The 16,539-nt window shown below is 39.3% G+C and overlaps 1 protein-coding gene across 2 annotated transcripts in view; it reads right to left on the reverse strand.

The window, feature by feature from the left end:
- The window catches only part of GIGYF2 (GRB10 interacting GYF protein 2), a 139,819-nt gene that overhangs the window by 105,762 nt on the left and 17,518 nt on the right, over window positions 1–16,539 (reverse strand). For both annotated transcript variants that reach the window (XM_082631244.1, XM_082631245.1), the window contains one exon: window positions 9,265–9,348. In XM_082631244.1, coding sequence (XP_082487370.1) covers window positions 9,265–9,305 — 41 coding nt within the window. In that variant the 5' untranslated portion in view covers window positions 9,306–9,348. The remainder of the gene's footprint in view (window positions 1–9,264; window positions 9,349–16,539) is intronic.

Consider the following 16,539-nt stretch of genomic DNA (forward strand, 5'->3'; position numbering starts at 1 on the left):
TCTGGGAGTGGCCCAAAGTTCTATAAAGTAATAGATAACAAGGGTAAAAGGGACCACGGTACTGCAATACAGTAGTTTAGCACAAAGGAAAATTCAACAGAAGCATGAAAATATATCCCCCAAATTGCTAAGCTTTATTGACAAAAAAGGGGAGGGGAGAATGGTCTACAAATTATACATTGAAAAGTGTGAAGGCCAAGCAGAGTAAATACTTGCACATTATTCAAAAATGGCAGAAAAAAACAGTATGTACATAGTAAATATATAAAATGTGCTTACATGTAGAAAGCAATACCAAAAAAAAAAAAAAGGAGTATGCATTAGTAAAGCTAGACTCTAGGGTTTTGTTTTTTATTTCAGTGTTTCTATCTTCTCTTTCCACTTATTTTTTAATGTTTTATTATGGACAATTTTGAACATATATAAAAGTAACAAGAAGAATATAACAAACTGCCATGTACCCATCACCCAGTCCCCAATCCATACTGCTCCTTCTGCAGCATCATCTAACCATCCTTTAATACTATTTTGAAGGAAATCTTCGGCTTTCAAGATTTTTAAAGGAAATTATTTTCAGGTTTTGAGAAAATCTTTTGAAGAAAAGTTATCTCATCTGTAAATATTTCAGAATGTTCTCTCTAAAAGATAAGGAGGGCTTCCCTGGTGGCGCAGTGGTTGAGAGTCCGCCTGCCGATGCGGGGGACATGGGTTCGTGCCCCGGTCCGGGAGGATCCCACATGCCGTGGAGCGGCTGGGCCCGTGAGCCATGGCCGCTGGGCCTGCGCGTCCGGAGCCTGTGCTCCGCAACGGGAGAGGCCACAACAGTGAGAGGCCCGCGTAACGCAAAATAAATAAATAAATAAATAAATAAATAAAATAAAAATAAAAGATAAGGATTTTTCTTTTAAGTCTTGATTTTGCTGATTTTATCCCTGTGATATAGTTTAACATGTTTCTCTGTTCTCTGCATTTCATGTAAATTGGTGACTGGATGCAGAGCCTTATCAGACTTGGCAAGACTACTTCCATGTGGTGGTGTGTTATTCCATCAGGAGGCACATACTGCCTGGTTGGTTTTGCGAGGCTAAGCAGTCCCTGACGACCAAAGCTTAGATCCTTAAGTTCACTAAGGTTGCAAAGTGACTTTATCATTTCTTCTTTATTTGCTAGCTTGAACAGTTCTACAAAGAGAAACTTCCCTCTTACGCTATTTGGTATTACCTAATAGGATACAGTTCATGTAAGAAAGGAAGGAAAAAGCCTTCATTCTTCTTTTTCACTTATTAATTTTCAAAATAATGACTTGGTTCACTAACGTCCTCCAATAGTAACAAATTATTTTTTATTAATGTATTTCAGTTCACTGCAATTATTCTTAGCAATACTCAAACTATCTCATCTTTGCCCAGTGGGAGAGGCTTCAGGTTGGCTCCCAAGTCCTTCTGACCCAAGCCTAGTAGTCTGTAACAGCCTCTTTTCTCTCTGGTATGTCAAATGTCCCAAAATCAGCTTATTTCTTGCCTCAGACTTAGATTCAACCATTTCACCGGGGAGCCTGATCCAATATATATATTAAGACACAATCTGGGTGCTAGCAGTGTTCACTGCTACTGGGTTGGTCTTTGGTTTTCTTTCCAATTATTCTTGGACTCATAGGTCATTGAGTCCAACTCCTACAAGACAGGTTAAACAAACCAGTAAGAGAACAACATGCCCGTGAAGGAGTGATCCAACCACTGCTGAAGGACCTTCCGGTACAGTGGTTTGCATCAAATTCATGTATATTTGAGCTCTTTCCTGAAAAAGTGGAATTAATATCCACTAAGAACTGAAGCTGGGAACGTTACACATACATTACCTCATTTAAGTTCCACAACAACCCCAATATAAGAGATGAGAAAAATGAAGCCAAGGAATTAAGCAATTTGCCCACCATCACCGCCAGCAGAACAAAGAGTGCAAAACTAGGTTTTTATGACTAAAAAGACCAAAATCTTTCCAAATTTTTATTTAAAATAGCCAAGGTTTATTCTGCCAAAAATTAATTTTTAAATATATATACATATGTATAATTAATATATAATTTTAAAATATCTTTCTTATACTGCGTCAGTATGCTCCCCAAGAGTTTCTACCACTCGAGGGCACATCTAAGCGCTCTTCCAAGTGAAAATCATCCCAGTATTTGCAGTTATTTCATCTCACCAGAGACTCTCCCTCTCACTGCCCAACATCCCTCATTTCATCTGCTCTTCACAAGGTTTCAAAGCCACCCACAAACCCCACCGGCTTTCCATGCCTGTGAACTGAACACTTCTTATAGGCACCAGACCTAAAAAGTAACACGGCCAGAATGCATACTCAAGAGATTCCTCTAGCTACTGTGAAGAGAACAGACCAAGGCAGGCTGAGAGTAATTCAGACTTGGAGAAGACGGTAGCCTGAATCAGGATAATGGCTGTGCTGTACTGAATAATTAACAAATCCTATCCCGAGTCTTCCTTCACCTACAGATATGTGGAAAAGCTAAAACATACGTGGATAATGTCTTTCCCTAAAAACCCACCAGTGACCTTTAATTCCGCTAGGATCTTGCTCCATACAACCCTCTCTTAGAAATTCAACCCTTCCCTATTGGCTTTCCCCTCATGTCTAAATATAAATATATCTAATAGTGATTTGTTTAAAACTCCTCTAATGCAGCATCCCCCTCTACCTATGCAGCACTGGTCATCTTTCCTCTTCATTCCAGAGACACCTCCACAGTCTCACTTCCCCATCACAACCCAGCACAACCTGGCTTCTCCCCTAGCACTGCGCTGCGCTGGAAAGTTCCGTAACCTCCACACTAGGCCCAGGTGAGCTTTCTCTACCCTTACAGCTTCGTCTTCCTAGCCATATGGAGGCCTGTTCCACACAGGAGGCCCAGAGCTACTCCTAGCAGTACCAGTGGTAACTGATAGGCAGCAGCAGCAGGGCTGTCTAAACCCCCGATACTCCACAATCCTCACTCGTTAACTCTTGTCCAAAGTCCAAACTTCAGCTTAAAAGTGTGCTTTAGGATTTCAGTGTCGGTGTGTGAACACACACGAATCAAAAAGCACTTCTGTGTAAGTTCACAACTCTCAATTCCAGCTCTGAACTCTTCACTAGAGAGCAGGGTTTTCTTATTCACCCACTCACAGCCCTTCAAGAACCCTACTCATCAGTTTATTCATCCCAACCTCCTTCATCTCCTGTATTCCCAAAGGCAAGTAAGGATACCACCATCTACTCAGCCACTGGATTAAGAGTCTAGAAATCATCCTTTACTCCTCACCTTCTATCCATCTCCCATAACCAATGACAACGTCCCACCAGTTTTTTTTGTTTTTTGGGTTTTTTTTTGGTACGCGGGCCTCTCACCGCTGTGGCCTCTCCCGTTGCGGAGCGTAGGCTCCGGACGCGCAGGCCCAGCGGCCGTAGCTCACAGGCCCAGCCACTCCGCGGCACGTGGGATCCTCCCGGACCGGGGCCCGAACCCGTGTCCCCTGCATCGGCAGGCGGACTCCCAACCACTGCGCCACCAGGGAAGCCCGTCCCACCAGTTTTAAATCCTGTATCTCTCAAACCATCCCGTGATCAAGTAACCTATTATTGTTCACTTTTATTTCTTACCTCGACTGCTGCAACGGCATCCTGAACAATTTAATTAGTCATAGTCCATCCTCCACACTACTACCAGTTATTTATTTCAAATGCAAATCTGAATAAAACACTCCCTGCTCAACAATTCTTCACTGGTACACAATGATCAAATAAAATCCAAAGCTTCTTAACATAAAAGGGCTACCTGCAAGCTCTTCTCTCCCACACTTCACATTACAGTAAAGGCAAACGTCTTGGAATTCCCCTCTTAAACCTACACTTTCCTGTCCCCTTGTCTTCACACATGCCCTTTCTATCTGGAATATTTTTTCCAATCTAATATTTTTTCACCTGGGGTGTGGTGGGGACTGCCTGGAAGCAGACAGGTTAAGTGGAAAGGAGGAAAGGAAAAGAACAGAGACAATGAGGAGGACGGGGATTGGAAAGAGAGTGGCAGGAGGGAAAGGAGAGAAGTCTACACACAAGTACCTGCCCAATGTTCATGGAACTAACTGTCTAGTGGGAAAAAAAGCTAATAAACAGTCATACAAATAGGGACCTGGTGAAAGATTCTGGAGAAAACTTGATCCAATTTACATTTTAAGATTACTTTGGCTGCAGTGGGGAGAGCAATTCGAAGAAAGAATGGAAGCCGGGAAACATCAGAAGGCCACTCCTTATAGTTTATGTCAGAGATGATGGTGGCTTACACTAGGGTGGAGGCAATGAAGATGGAAAGAAATGAATGGATTCAAGAGATATTTTGGAGGTAGAATTGACACAACATTGTGGTGGAATAAGACGCAGGGATACAGAAGTAAAAGAAAATATCCAGCGTAACTCCAAGACTTCTGGCTTGAGGAAAGGGGCACACTGTGGTATTAAGATGAAATAAAAGAAGAAATTTAAAAGAGCAAAATTCATAAGCTCAGTTTTGGAAAACTCTGAAGGATGAGATGCCTACAGGTATCAAATGAATATCCTGTACTGGCATTATACTCCCTTTACAGCACTGACATTCCTGTGAGATTATTTAGTGTCAGCTGCCCCACTAAATAATTCAAAAGTAGGTACCATGTCCTTTATCCTTGTTGCCTCAGCACCTAACCCAAGACATAAAACATATGAGGCACTTGATAAAATGTTTTCTAAACAACTTTTAATATTCTCTTCTAAAATACACCCTAGGATAACATCTAATTTATCATTCCTTCAGATGGCCGTTATCTTTTACTCTTTTTGCAAACTGGGACTATTAATGCATTCCATCCTCTAGAACATCTCTCATTTTCTCCACAATTCCACAAAGATCATGAATAGTAACCTAGCAATCTCAGGTTTGAATTCTCTTGCCCCCATGTCCCCCACCCTAAGACTTGAATCATTCAACATGTATTTACTAAGTACCTACACTAGCTCAACAATGGGCTTACCAAAATTGAGAAATACAGTGCCTTTCTTAATGGAATTAGTTCTTTTCTGAGTAAGGTAAACACATATAAAGAGACACAGTACAAGGTCATAACTACTTTAACATAGGTCTGTCTAAACAAAGTACTTTGGGAAAAACAAAAGTGCCTCATTCATTTTTGCAAGGAAAGACCTGGGGAAACTCCCTTAAGGCCATGGAGATGAGAGTGAGGTTCCTTGGCTCCTTCCCCATAAAGCCAGGTAACTGTCTGTAATTATTCACTCAGCTATAATAAATTCCTTTATTATCCAGACTTATCTAAGTAGATTTTGAATGCTCAAAATAAAAATAATAAATAAATAAAAATCCCAAAATAAAGCAAGTTACAATGAATGTCTTGCTTTTTAAAAATGTCTTGAAGTATATCATTATTTGCAAACAAGAAAGAACAGGAGGATACAAACCAAAATATTAACAATGGTCGGCCTTTGGGTGGCACAATTAAGGGTAACTTAGATCATTTCTTTCTCCTTTTGTACTACTGCTTCCTCCAAGGTTTTATGGAATAAGCGTGAATTATTTTACTACTGGGACTAACAACAAAAAAATTCTTTAAAATCCTAAATCTTCCAGATTTAGAACTAAAAAAAGTTTTTCTTCAAGGTGGTACTCTGTGTTCTGTCAAGGGTGAAGTAAACAGGCAGCGGATGGGAATTAAATTCATACAATCCTTCTTGTGGTCAGTCTGCCCATATATCATCCAAAGCCTTAAAAATTAAACTTTTGATTCAATAATTCCACTTCTAAGATATTACTCCAAAGGAAATAATCAGCAACACAAAAAGAACTGTTCAAGGATGTACATACATATTGACAATAGCAAAGTATTAAAAACAACTTTACTTTCCAACAATTCACTCATTCATTTAACAAATATTTATTGAGTACCTACTATGTGCCAGGCACTGGAGATACAGCAATGAACAAACAGTACAAAATCGAGACCAAAGTACTTGCCCTCGAAGGAGCGCACAGTCTAGTGGGGGCTGGAGGATGGAATATAAATAATAAAGAAAATAAGTAAAATATTTGGCATGTTATATTTTGGTATAGACCATGAAGAAAAAAATTAAACAGGGAAAGGGAGGTAGGGAGTAAGGGGAGTTGTTATACAGGTGGTCAGAAAACATCTAAGGTGGTAGTATTTGAGTAAAGATTTAAAGTGACTCTTGTTTTATACCTACAAAATGATTTACTCCTCCATTAAATCTATCTCACTCTTTTAAAAACTGCTTTGGTAATTATGTAATACATTTTTTTATCCTAAATATAAAGATAAGCTAAGACCTAATGATTCTTCCAGACCTACCTTAAAAAGTCCATGCTTATGGTCATTCATGGTCTGTCCCTAGCACAATTTTCAATGCTCTCCCATCTTCACTACTGTCAAATAAACCTCTTCCTTTTACACATCTCTTACCGAACATTATGTTTTACATCATTATAAAAATGATGACCTTAGTAGAAAGAATATAGTATCACTAAATGTTTCTGTATGGTTCAGTTACACACAGATTCAGTGTAATCACTCTAAACTTTGATTCTCAAGTTATTCTGGACATAGCTCCTTACCTCAAGTTTCACAATGAATGTAATGTTACATGCAGAAAAAACACAGCGGCAGTCTCTATTCATACTGCAGCTTTCTAGATCAGGGTTACCTGAGTTACTTCAAGGTCTCATATATTCCCTTTGCCAGAAGAAATTTTGATAGATGGTGCAAAGAAGGCGGTGTGCCTACTTAGACCTTTGCTCCTCAGTTTATCAGCATTTCAGATGACTAAGGGAAGGCTCCTAAATTCTATAATGCCTGCAGGGTAACAGAGGTAACAGTTAGGTAAAGCTACTGCTTTAGCATGGAACTGGTAACTTTCCTCTGCTAAAGCTACGTCAATTCAAATTTTGTGTAAAACACTGGGCTGATCAAACAAAACACCATCAAACAAAACTTCAGAGTACCGATGAAAAGTATGTGTAAGACGTTACTGATAGACTGGGTCAATGACTCACTGAAATGACTTTGGGAACCCATGGTTTAGGACAGGGGCCAGCAAACTTTTTTTTGTAAATGGCCAGAGAGTAATATTTAAGCTTTTTGAGCCAGATGGCCTCTGTTGTAAGTACTCAACCTTGCCACCAGTGTGAAAACAGCCAGATACTATGGAAACAAATGAGCGTGGCTGTGTTTCAACAAAACTTTACAGTCCCGTGGCCATAGTTTGTCAACCCATTCAGCATGAAGTTAAATGTATAATGACTCTAAAACATCACCAGGAGTGCGTTTTTTTCCTTTTGTTTTAGCTAAATTCCTTGTACTGTCTCTCTTTGTTGTTTCTTAATAGAGATACTGGAAGAAAAAAAAAAAACTACCTTAAATTAGCTGACAATTTTAATCATGTTTTTACAAAGAAAGAGACAAGAGAGTGTGTAAATACAAAAGAGCAGCAGTTACAAATTCTAGATGAAGGCAGAAAAGCTGCACACAAAATGGTTTACAAAGTGGGCTATATGACCACCTGGTAAGATGTGAATAAAGTTTTAGCTTCAAGAACGTTCATCAAAAATATTTTTATAATAATGAAAAACTGAGAACAGCCTGTATGTGCTACATCTAGAAGACTAGTTAAATAAATGATGGTACATCCATACAATGCAACCATTTAAGATAATAGGAAATATTTATTGATAAAAAAAGATATTTCCGATGTGTTTTTTTTAAATGCAGGTTACAAAACTGAATGTACAGTATGATCCCATTTTTGTGAAAATAAATGTACATTTACACAAATAAGATACACAAAACTACCTAGAAAGATACACCAACCTATTTACAGTGGTTACCATGGACAGTGAAATTATGGTGATTATATCTTCTTCTGGATTACTTCTAATTTCTAATTTTTCTAGAAGTATATATTGATTTGGTAATAATAAGAACTAAAAAAGGTGCAGAATTACTTAGGTCAACATTTCCAAAATAAACTCCCAAAGTATATAAGTTGCATCAGTTCTTAGAATTTCAAATAGTGATTTCTCCTCAGTCTCCAAATGCTAGCTATAAGGGCCAAGAAAACTTAGGAAATACACATCAAAAGAAATGCATATAATAAGGTAAGTTAATAAGAGTTCTCAAATAGGGAGTCACTACAGGAAGTCTGGATCATTTATCAAACCACCACCACCTAAACAATCAAGAATATTTAAGAGACTATTCCAATTTATCTATTTTATATACTGCCTCTGGTTCAATGTTTGAATAGAAAAAGCAACTATCATTATTCACGCCACTGATGAGAGGATCTTCAATCACCAACTTTGGGGGGAAAGAAAGAAGAGGGGGAAAAAGTCACACTACAAGGTGATGGATCTCAAAATTCCATGAGAATTCCATATTCGGGGTCCAAACATATCTGTAAGAGACTCAAAGGTCAATTAATTGTTATTATGGCAAATGCTAACCCGATCCTAAATGGGATGTTAATAGCCAGTGTAATTCTGGATCACCTGCCTAGCCCGTCAATAAAATAAAACTCAAATAATAATTTCATAAAAACTATTTTTTCAAATGAGTCTATGAATAGCACTCACAAACAAACATTGTAGCAGAAAGCATACACACATAAAAATGTTACAATTATATAAAATTATATATGCACCTAGATAAGGGCTCAAGCACAAATAATTCACTAGGGTGGTGGGACTCTGGGGAGTTTTAAATCCATTATCATTACACAACCAAAACAGGAAGTTTTTTTTTTTTTTTTTGCAGCACACGGGCCTCTCACCGCTGTGGCCTCTCCCGTTGTGGAGCACAGGCTCCGGACACGCAGGACCAGCGGCCACGGGCCATGGCCCACGGGCCCAGCCGCTCCGCGGCACATGGGACCCTCCCAGACCGGGGCACAAACCCGTGTCCCCTGCATCAGCAGGCGGACTCTCAACCACTGCGCCACTAGGGAAGCCCAGGAAGATTTTTTAATAAAGTATAAATGCAGTCACTAACCAAATACAACTTATTCGTAGACTAGCTATATTGTTTTCAAGCAGGCACATAAAGCAAAGTCTCAAAAACATGCACATTTTATAAACTCCCCAACACCTGCACAAATACCTTACTATTGTACTAGTCATCCAATATCGAACAGGATGAGACTCTGAAAACTCACCATTCAGGCCCGAAGTTCAGCGTCTGCGTTTCCGCTGCCATTCTTTTCCGTATGTTTACAATAGATTTTTATTTGAGGAGAAACCTGTTAAAGAGAAAAATATCTCCATACAGTTGGTCAAGATTAAATGCAAAATTCCAGCCCAGAAAGTATAGTTCGGGAGTGTGTTTTGCTTGTGCTCCTCTCAACCAGTCACCAGAATGAGGTCTTTTAATCCCTATTTATAACAATATAGCAGGCAAAGTAAAAATGAATAAATCCACCTTTACATCCCAATTCACCATCTTTTTATGTTTATGTGGGGGAAGGAGGCATGGTACAAGATGATGCTGGTGAGATAGGTGGTAGAAGACCATGCAGGGCACTGGGGACCAAATTAAGGATTTCCTTTTTTAGCCTTCGCGCAATGGGGAGGGAATGAAGGGTAACAGATTTACATTTTAATTTGTGTTACTCCCTTGCAATGGCTCTCCCATCACCATGAGGTGTATCAAAGATTCTCCTTACCTATCTCACAGCTTCCGCCACAACTCTCCTCTCCCCACTGTCTGCTTAGCCCTTTACACTCTAGTGATTCTTTAAAAGTTACCTTGGACCATCAAGTTAAAATAATAAGCTAACCAATTTCATGAGTGATCCTTCAAGAGCAATTTCAAGATATCAGATCTTAAAGTGAAGTAAGTCAGACAGGGAAAGACAAATACTGTTTATTACTTATATGTGGAATCTTTGAAAAGCCAAACTCATAGAAACAAAGAGAGCAGAGTGGTGGTTACCAGGGGCAGGGGGTGGGGGAAATGGGGAGATATTGGTCAAAGGTACAAACTCCAGTTATAAGATTAACAAGTTCTGGGGAATCTAATGTACAGTATGGTGATTATAGCTAATAATACTGTATTGTATACTTGAAAGTTGCTAATAATACTGTATTATATACCTGAAAGTTGCTAAGTTGCTAAAAAGAGTTTCTTTTTCACAAAAAAGAAACGGTAATTATGTGATAGGATGGAGGTGTTAGCTAATGCTATGGTGGTAATCACTTTGCAATATATAAATGTATCAAATCAACACATCTGACACCTTAAACCAACACAATGTTATATCAATTATATCTCAATAAAGCTGAAAAAAAGGATATGAGAGTTTAGAAAACAGAAAATACTGTAAACATTGTAACATACTGTAAATATGTCCAAGATGTATCACCTCACCCTGATTGTTGCTGTTTAAAAGATCTAAAAACAATAAACTAGAAACTGGTCTAAAACACAGAAACGGCAAAGTAAAAATGTGCTTAACGTCCATAATCAACTATTTATCTGCCCTCTTCCTGGAAAGTATTTCTGGCCCCATGTCAACCATGTGGGTTCCAAGGAGATTCCCATGTTCTTGCTTAACCCTGATTACCTTTTGCCTGGCCAGACAAGCGAGCACACCAGACCCAAGCTGAGATCAATTTAGTGCCCTCCCCACCTCATACTGATGATTCCAAAAAAACACAAGGCGTATGGTTTCTCACGCTTTAAACTCTCTGAAACTGGAATGTATCTTCATCAGGGCCATGCTACAACTGCTACTGGCCCGCAGTGGAAGCTGTGTCACAGCTGTCGTTGTCTGCACAAGGGTGAAACCTGGTCAGAGCCGCTCCTTATCGTCATCCTTTCAATTGTGTCGTTCCTAGTACCCGATTTTAAGTGCTGCTTAAAACACCTTCAAAAAGATCATGCTATGATTCTAAATTGAAACGTACTGTGTAATAGAAAAGAAAGCAAATACAGCAATAGGATATTAGTGAAGCCAACTCTTCATCACTGGAGGAATGATTTCAAGTGCTTTGCAAAACCTGAGAAAGGAAAAAAAACCACATGACGATAAGCTTGTTGTGGTCTGCTAGTGAGACTTGACACTGCACAACCCATGTGGCCACATGCAGCAGCCCTGAAGTATTTAGAGGAGGAAAAATTAAACAGCTTAGACTGCTTTTAAGAACTTCACTAGCACCAAATCACTGAATTTTAAATCAATGAGAGAATAATGGAACACTCTCTTAAGAAATGCTTCATCGCCAACACCCTTAATGGCATGACACTACACGGGTGGGGAAAGGGAAGAAGGAGACTTCTACAATCCTAAGTTTCCAACAATTTAGAAGAGTCACACTTAATGTGTACAAAGCTGAAGAATATCTTAACCAATTTATTTCACTTCTATTTTCCTTTTTATATATGCACAAAATATATACTATATAATAAAAATCTATTAGCCTTATTTGCTAAATAAGTTTAAAAGAATTCTTTTTCAAAATGTAAAATAAAAAGTCTAAGTAATTAAAAAACTGTGCCAGTGTTTACTTGGCAGTATGATTTCTTTCTTAGTAATATATAAAACGAAGAATCTCACAACTGATGCATGTTAGATTCAATTAAATTATGGTACATCCCAAATGAAATCACTTGTCAGGTAGTGATAAGTCAGGTAAGGTGCCCACTGTAGATGAGGACAAGTATCCTGCTTACAAATCAGCTGTGTAAACTTATTTAGCATAAATCAATTCAGTGTGCTTTAAAAAAGTACGTGGACCTACTTGGCTAACAAACAGACCTGTAGAGACTACAACTATAAGATTTTACTGTAACACAAAACATCTTGAAGGAGCGTTTTTACCACCATTTTAAACTCCACATAGCCAAATGTTTTATATTCAAACCCCTATGGACTTTGGACTTTGACCACTAGAAAACAGCCCTGAATTAATAAAGCAGGTCCAGATTTGAACCAGACTGAATTTATAAAGCACGTGAATCTCAATTAAAAACTGAATTATTTGTGATATTTGTGGAAATACTAAAATCATTCTTAGAGATTTAATATTCTTTTCCCCTTTAAATTCCTACAAGGCTACACAGGTCGTGGAAATACAAACTCCAGGGGCGCCATTACCACAAAGGATGCAGATGGAGCCCCTAGAGTTGTGTTGTGTAGGCAGTGGTCTTGAGTCACAGAAGCCTTGGATGCAGGCAGCACCTAAAGAACATCGAGCAAGGAAATCTTTATCACTCATTCCACCTATAAACCTTTAGGTAGAGACAAAATACCATACAGCAAAAACATTAAAAGCTCAGAAGTGTTTTTAATGCCTTGACCTGGGAGCCTAACCACCATTTACTACTTCCTATGGTAAGAGTTTTCTCGAGAACTCTTAATAACCTAGAATAATCATCCAAGCAATTGAATTGTCAACTAAAGAGACCTACGTTACTCAGAACGGTGTTCTGCTCATTCTCCTTTAGGAATTAAAGCAGGAAATCTACAAGCTATGACTGAAGAAATCTACACATTTGAAGTACTGTAACTTCTAATCCTGAATTCCCCACCTCACATTGCTCCTTCCAAATCAATTTAAATGAGCCCAGTTCTAATGTATTTATTTATATGTACTGGAGGGATTGTCTTACACGATGTCTTTGAATTATAAATTATTTGGAATGGAAAGTGGGACTTATTTCTCAATTGCCCTTTCTAAGGATGCAGTGAGGTATCAAAATGAGCATAGGCTTGGCCGTCATTTAAACCCCACCAAGCTAAATGTCAACTCAAACTCCCAGCAGACTTGTGACCAATTAGAAAACACCTCTGAATTTTTACAGCAAATCAGGATTTGAGCCAGACTCTGGAGGCTGTGCTCCCACCATGCTCTTCTGCCTCTTTTTTTTTTTTTTTTTTTTTTTTTGCGGTACGCGGGCCTCTCACTGCTGTGGCCTCTCCTGTTGCGGAGCACAGCCTCCGGACGCGCAGGCTCAGCGGCCATGGCTCACGGGCCCAGCCGCTCCGCGGCATGTGGCATCTTCCCGGACCGGGGCACAAACCCGCGTCCCCTGCATCGGCAGGCGGACTCTCAACCACTGCGCCACCAGGGAAGCTCCTCTTCAGACTGCCTTTTCTTGAAACGATTTCCTTCCTTTTCCTCCAGGACCAGCAATATACTGATATATTTTTCCTATCTTCACTTCCTTCCTATTTAGTCACCATTCCCCAAAAGCTTCTCTCCTTTTCTAACTTCCCTCAGCGTACCCATGGTTTCTTTAACTATAAATTCTGTGTAGATACTATCTTGAGTCTTACTTACAATGGTGTTCTCTACCGACACTTCGGGTAGGACTCTGCCTGCTGAATCATGGGGGATCTAACGTAGAACATGCAGTGGAGGTACTGTCATAGCAAGAGCAACCAAAAATTCTTCCACAAATTTCTGAACTGCCCCCCACCCCTGTGAATTACATATTCGACCTTTTCCTCCCATGACCTATGTGGCTTTCCAGCAGCCTGCTCCTCCCAGATATCCATCTAACAACAACTGATCAAGGTACCACTGTTTTCACCATCCACTGGTCAGCCAGGCTCAAAAGCCTGGTCATCGGAAATTCATTCCTCTTCTCTATCCCTCATATCCAACCATTTTGCCTGAAATTTGGTCAATTCCTCCTTCAAGATTCCTTCTGCATTCTCCTTTCATTATAGCCAAACATCTGTTAACTCATGTCTGGATTATTACAATAAAATCCTAACCTGCTTCCCTGACTCAGCCTCTAATTACATCCACTAAGATCAATCTTTCTAAAGCACTGCCCCGGTCACGCCTACCCTTCTTTATAACAGTCACTAAACCTACTGTGTATGGTCAAAAATCCTCATATTTTCAGCTTCCCATCAATCTGACAATCTGCACCTTCTCAACTCAATCTCCCACTGTTTCACCTCCACACTCAAAGCCAGATGACAACTTTCTACTTCTCTACTGCATTCTTCTTCTGTGGTTCTGGCTCATGCCATTCCCTTACCCCAGAAGGCCCACCCTCCCTCCTTTACAGTGGCTTATACAAAACCAAGGATCCATTCAAATAAACACTCCATAAAATATTTCCCAAAGTAGGAAGGAAAATCTAAACAAAGGATGCAGAAATGGAATGGAATCTATAGCATGCAATACTGGCAGTGGGGTGCTTTTTGAATCTGTACAGAAAAGCTTTAAAGGAAAGAGAAGATGGAAAAGAACCAAATTTGGGAGGAAGGACACACCGTTTTGGACAAAATGAATATGAGGTGTCTGAGGAGCCATCCAAAAGACCATAATATACATACACCTTGAACTCCAGTGTAGAGTCAGGATAAGAGACATAGATTTGGTAGTAAATCTACAGAACTGAAACCAAAAATTGAATGAAACTATCCCAAAGCAGGAATCAAGAAGGGACAAGCTCAAGAGGCAAGAACAAAGCCTCAGCAAACACTGTGCAGGAGGATACAGGAAGGAAAAAAAGATCATGCAGTTAGGTATCTCTAGCCCTAACCTTTCACCTAAAATCAAATTCACTGACTCTAGCTTTCTCCACATTCACTTTCTCTGAAGCAGAAAGGAGAAAGAGCTAGGTTCTTTTTGGGGAGATTATCCATTTGCTCAATAAGGTTAAAAACTAAAGTGAAGTTTGGTAAAGCAATGGTCATATCACAGAAGTCTTTGAATTTTATATCTCAAGAGCAATAAAAGGCTATGAAAAGATTTACGCAAGAAAGTGTCCAGGATGAAATCTGCACTGTAGAAAGATCATTCAGGATGCCAGGAAGAGAATGAATCAGTAAGAGCTAAAGAGAAAGGAGGGGTGTTATAAATCTAACAGATTGTATGTATCTACATACCAGTAGAGAAGAGAGAGCAGTAATAATAAGTATATTCACTGACATGAAAAAATAACAATATGTTAAGTGTTCAAGACAGGTTATAGAATACAGAGAATATAATTATATTACACACATTTTAAAATACATTCTTAGTGGGTACATGTAGATATGCCCACAGATGTTCATATTCTGAATGGTGGAATTATGAGTAATTCTTTTCCCAGTAAGTTACTAATTGGTGTTAACAAAGATAGCACTGGCAAAGAAAAACATGGACAAATTCAGAAGTTTCAAATATTGAAGTCAAAAAAGAGAAAGACTGAAAACTCTTCATTAGCTCCCACAGTGAAGTCACTGTTGACTTGAAGAGCACAGTTAGAGAAGCGTGGCGAGGGACAGAGCCAGAGTTCAGTGGTTGGGAGGTGAGGAAAGGAAGACGACAGATGCAGTCAACTTCTTCTAGAATCTTAGCTGCGAAAAGGTGAAGAGACATGAAGCAGAGGAGGAAGAAAATTTCCCCTTTTATTTTAGACGAAAATATCCTAATGGAAAAGTACTTACAGAATTAAAAAGTAAAGAAACAATTTAACAAAAATATGATAGAAATGAAGCTCTGAGAAGGCAGGGTGGATGGGGCTTCAGAGAACAAATGGAAAAAAAAAAAAAAACTATGCCTATCCACTTGTGACAAGAGCAAAGTATGTCCAAATGACTTAAGATACGTGCAAACTTATTTTTGTAGGGTTTTCTTTGGGGAGGTGGGGAGGAATAGTAAGCTGTGGGGAATTCACATTGATGGCCCCCATTTTCTCAAATAAGTAGGCAAATGACAGAGCAGACGACAGGGTAAGGTTTGAGAAGAATGAAGAAAAGTTAGCTGCTGTGATCTACAATAGTATTGTTTTTTAAAAAAAATAAACTTTATTTAGGAATAATTATGGATTTATAGAAATGTTACAAAGACATTACAGAAAGTTCCCTCAGTTTCCCCTAATATAAACAACTTACCTTACCACAGTACATTTGTCAAAACTAAGACACCAACGTTGGTACACCAGTAGTAACTAAACTTGGATTTAACCAGTTTCTCCAACAATGTCCTTGTTCTGTTCCGGGACCTAATCCAGGACACCACACTGCAGCTAGCTACACTAGTTCTGAAGGCCCAGTCAAGATGGAGATGGCATCTATCTGCATGGTTGTGGGCTTCTTTCTCCAACTTAGCAGCCTGGGTAGAGGGCAGAGAGAGCTGACAACAGGACTGAACCTGGGTTAGGATTTTGTCAACAAAACGGAAGAAAAAGAGGGCAAAGTGGAGGACGCTGGCAAAAGTGTGACTGAAGCACAGTGAGGAAGGAAGTAAAAACAGAAGATAGTTTACAAATTTGAGATGTTGCTAATGTCAAAAAGCAAGTATAGTAGGAATAAAAATGAAAGCACTGGACGAATTAGAGATGGAGGTAAGTCAAGGAACCAGGAGCCTGGGAAGATTGGATCAGTCATCCTATGGACTCTGAAGTAACTTCCGAGTAATGGCAGAGAGAATAAAGAAGAAAATGAAGGATGACGCCACGGGGTCTATATCTGATAATGAGGGGA

The sequence above is a fragment of the Mesoplodon mirus genome (genome assembly GCF_964341445.2).
Source record: "Mesoplodon mirus genome assembly, chromosome: 8".
NCBI lineage: Eukaryota > Metazoa > Chordata > Mammalia > Artiodactyla > Ziphiidae > Mesoplodon > Mesoplodon mirus.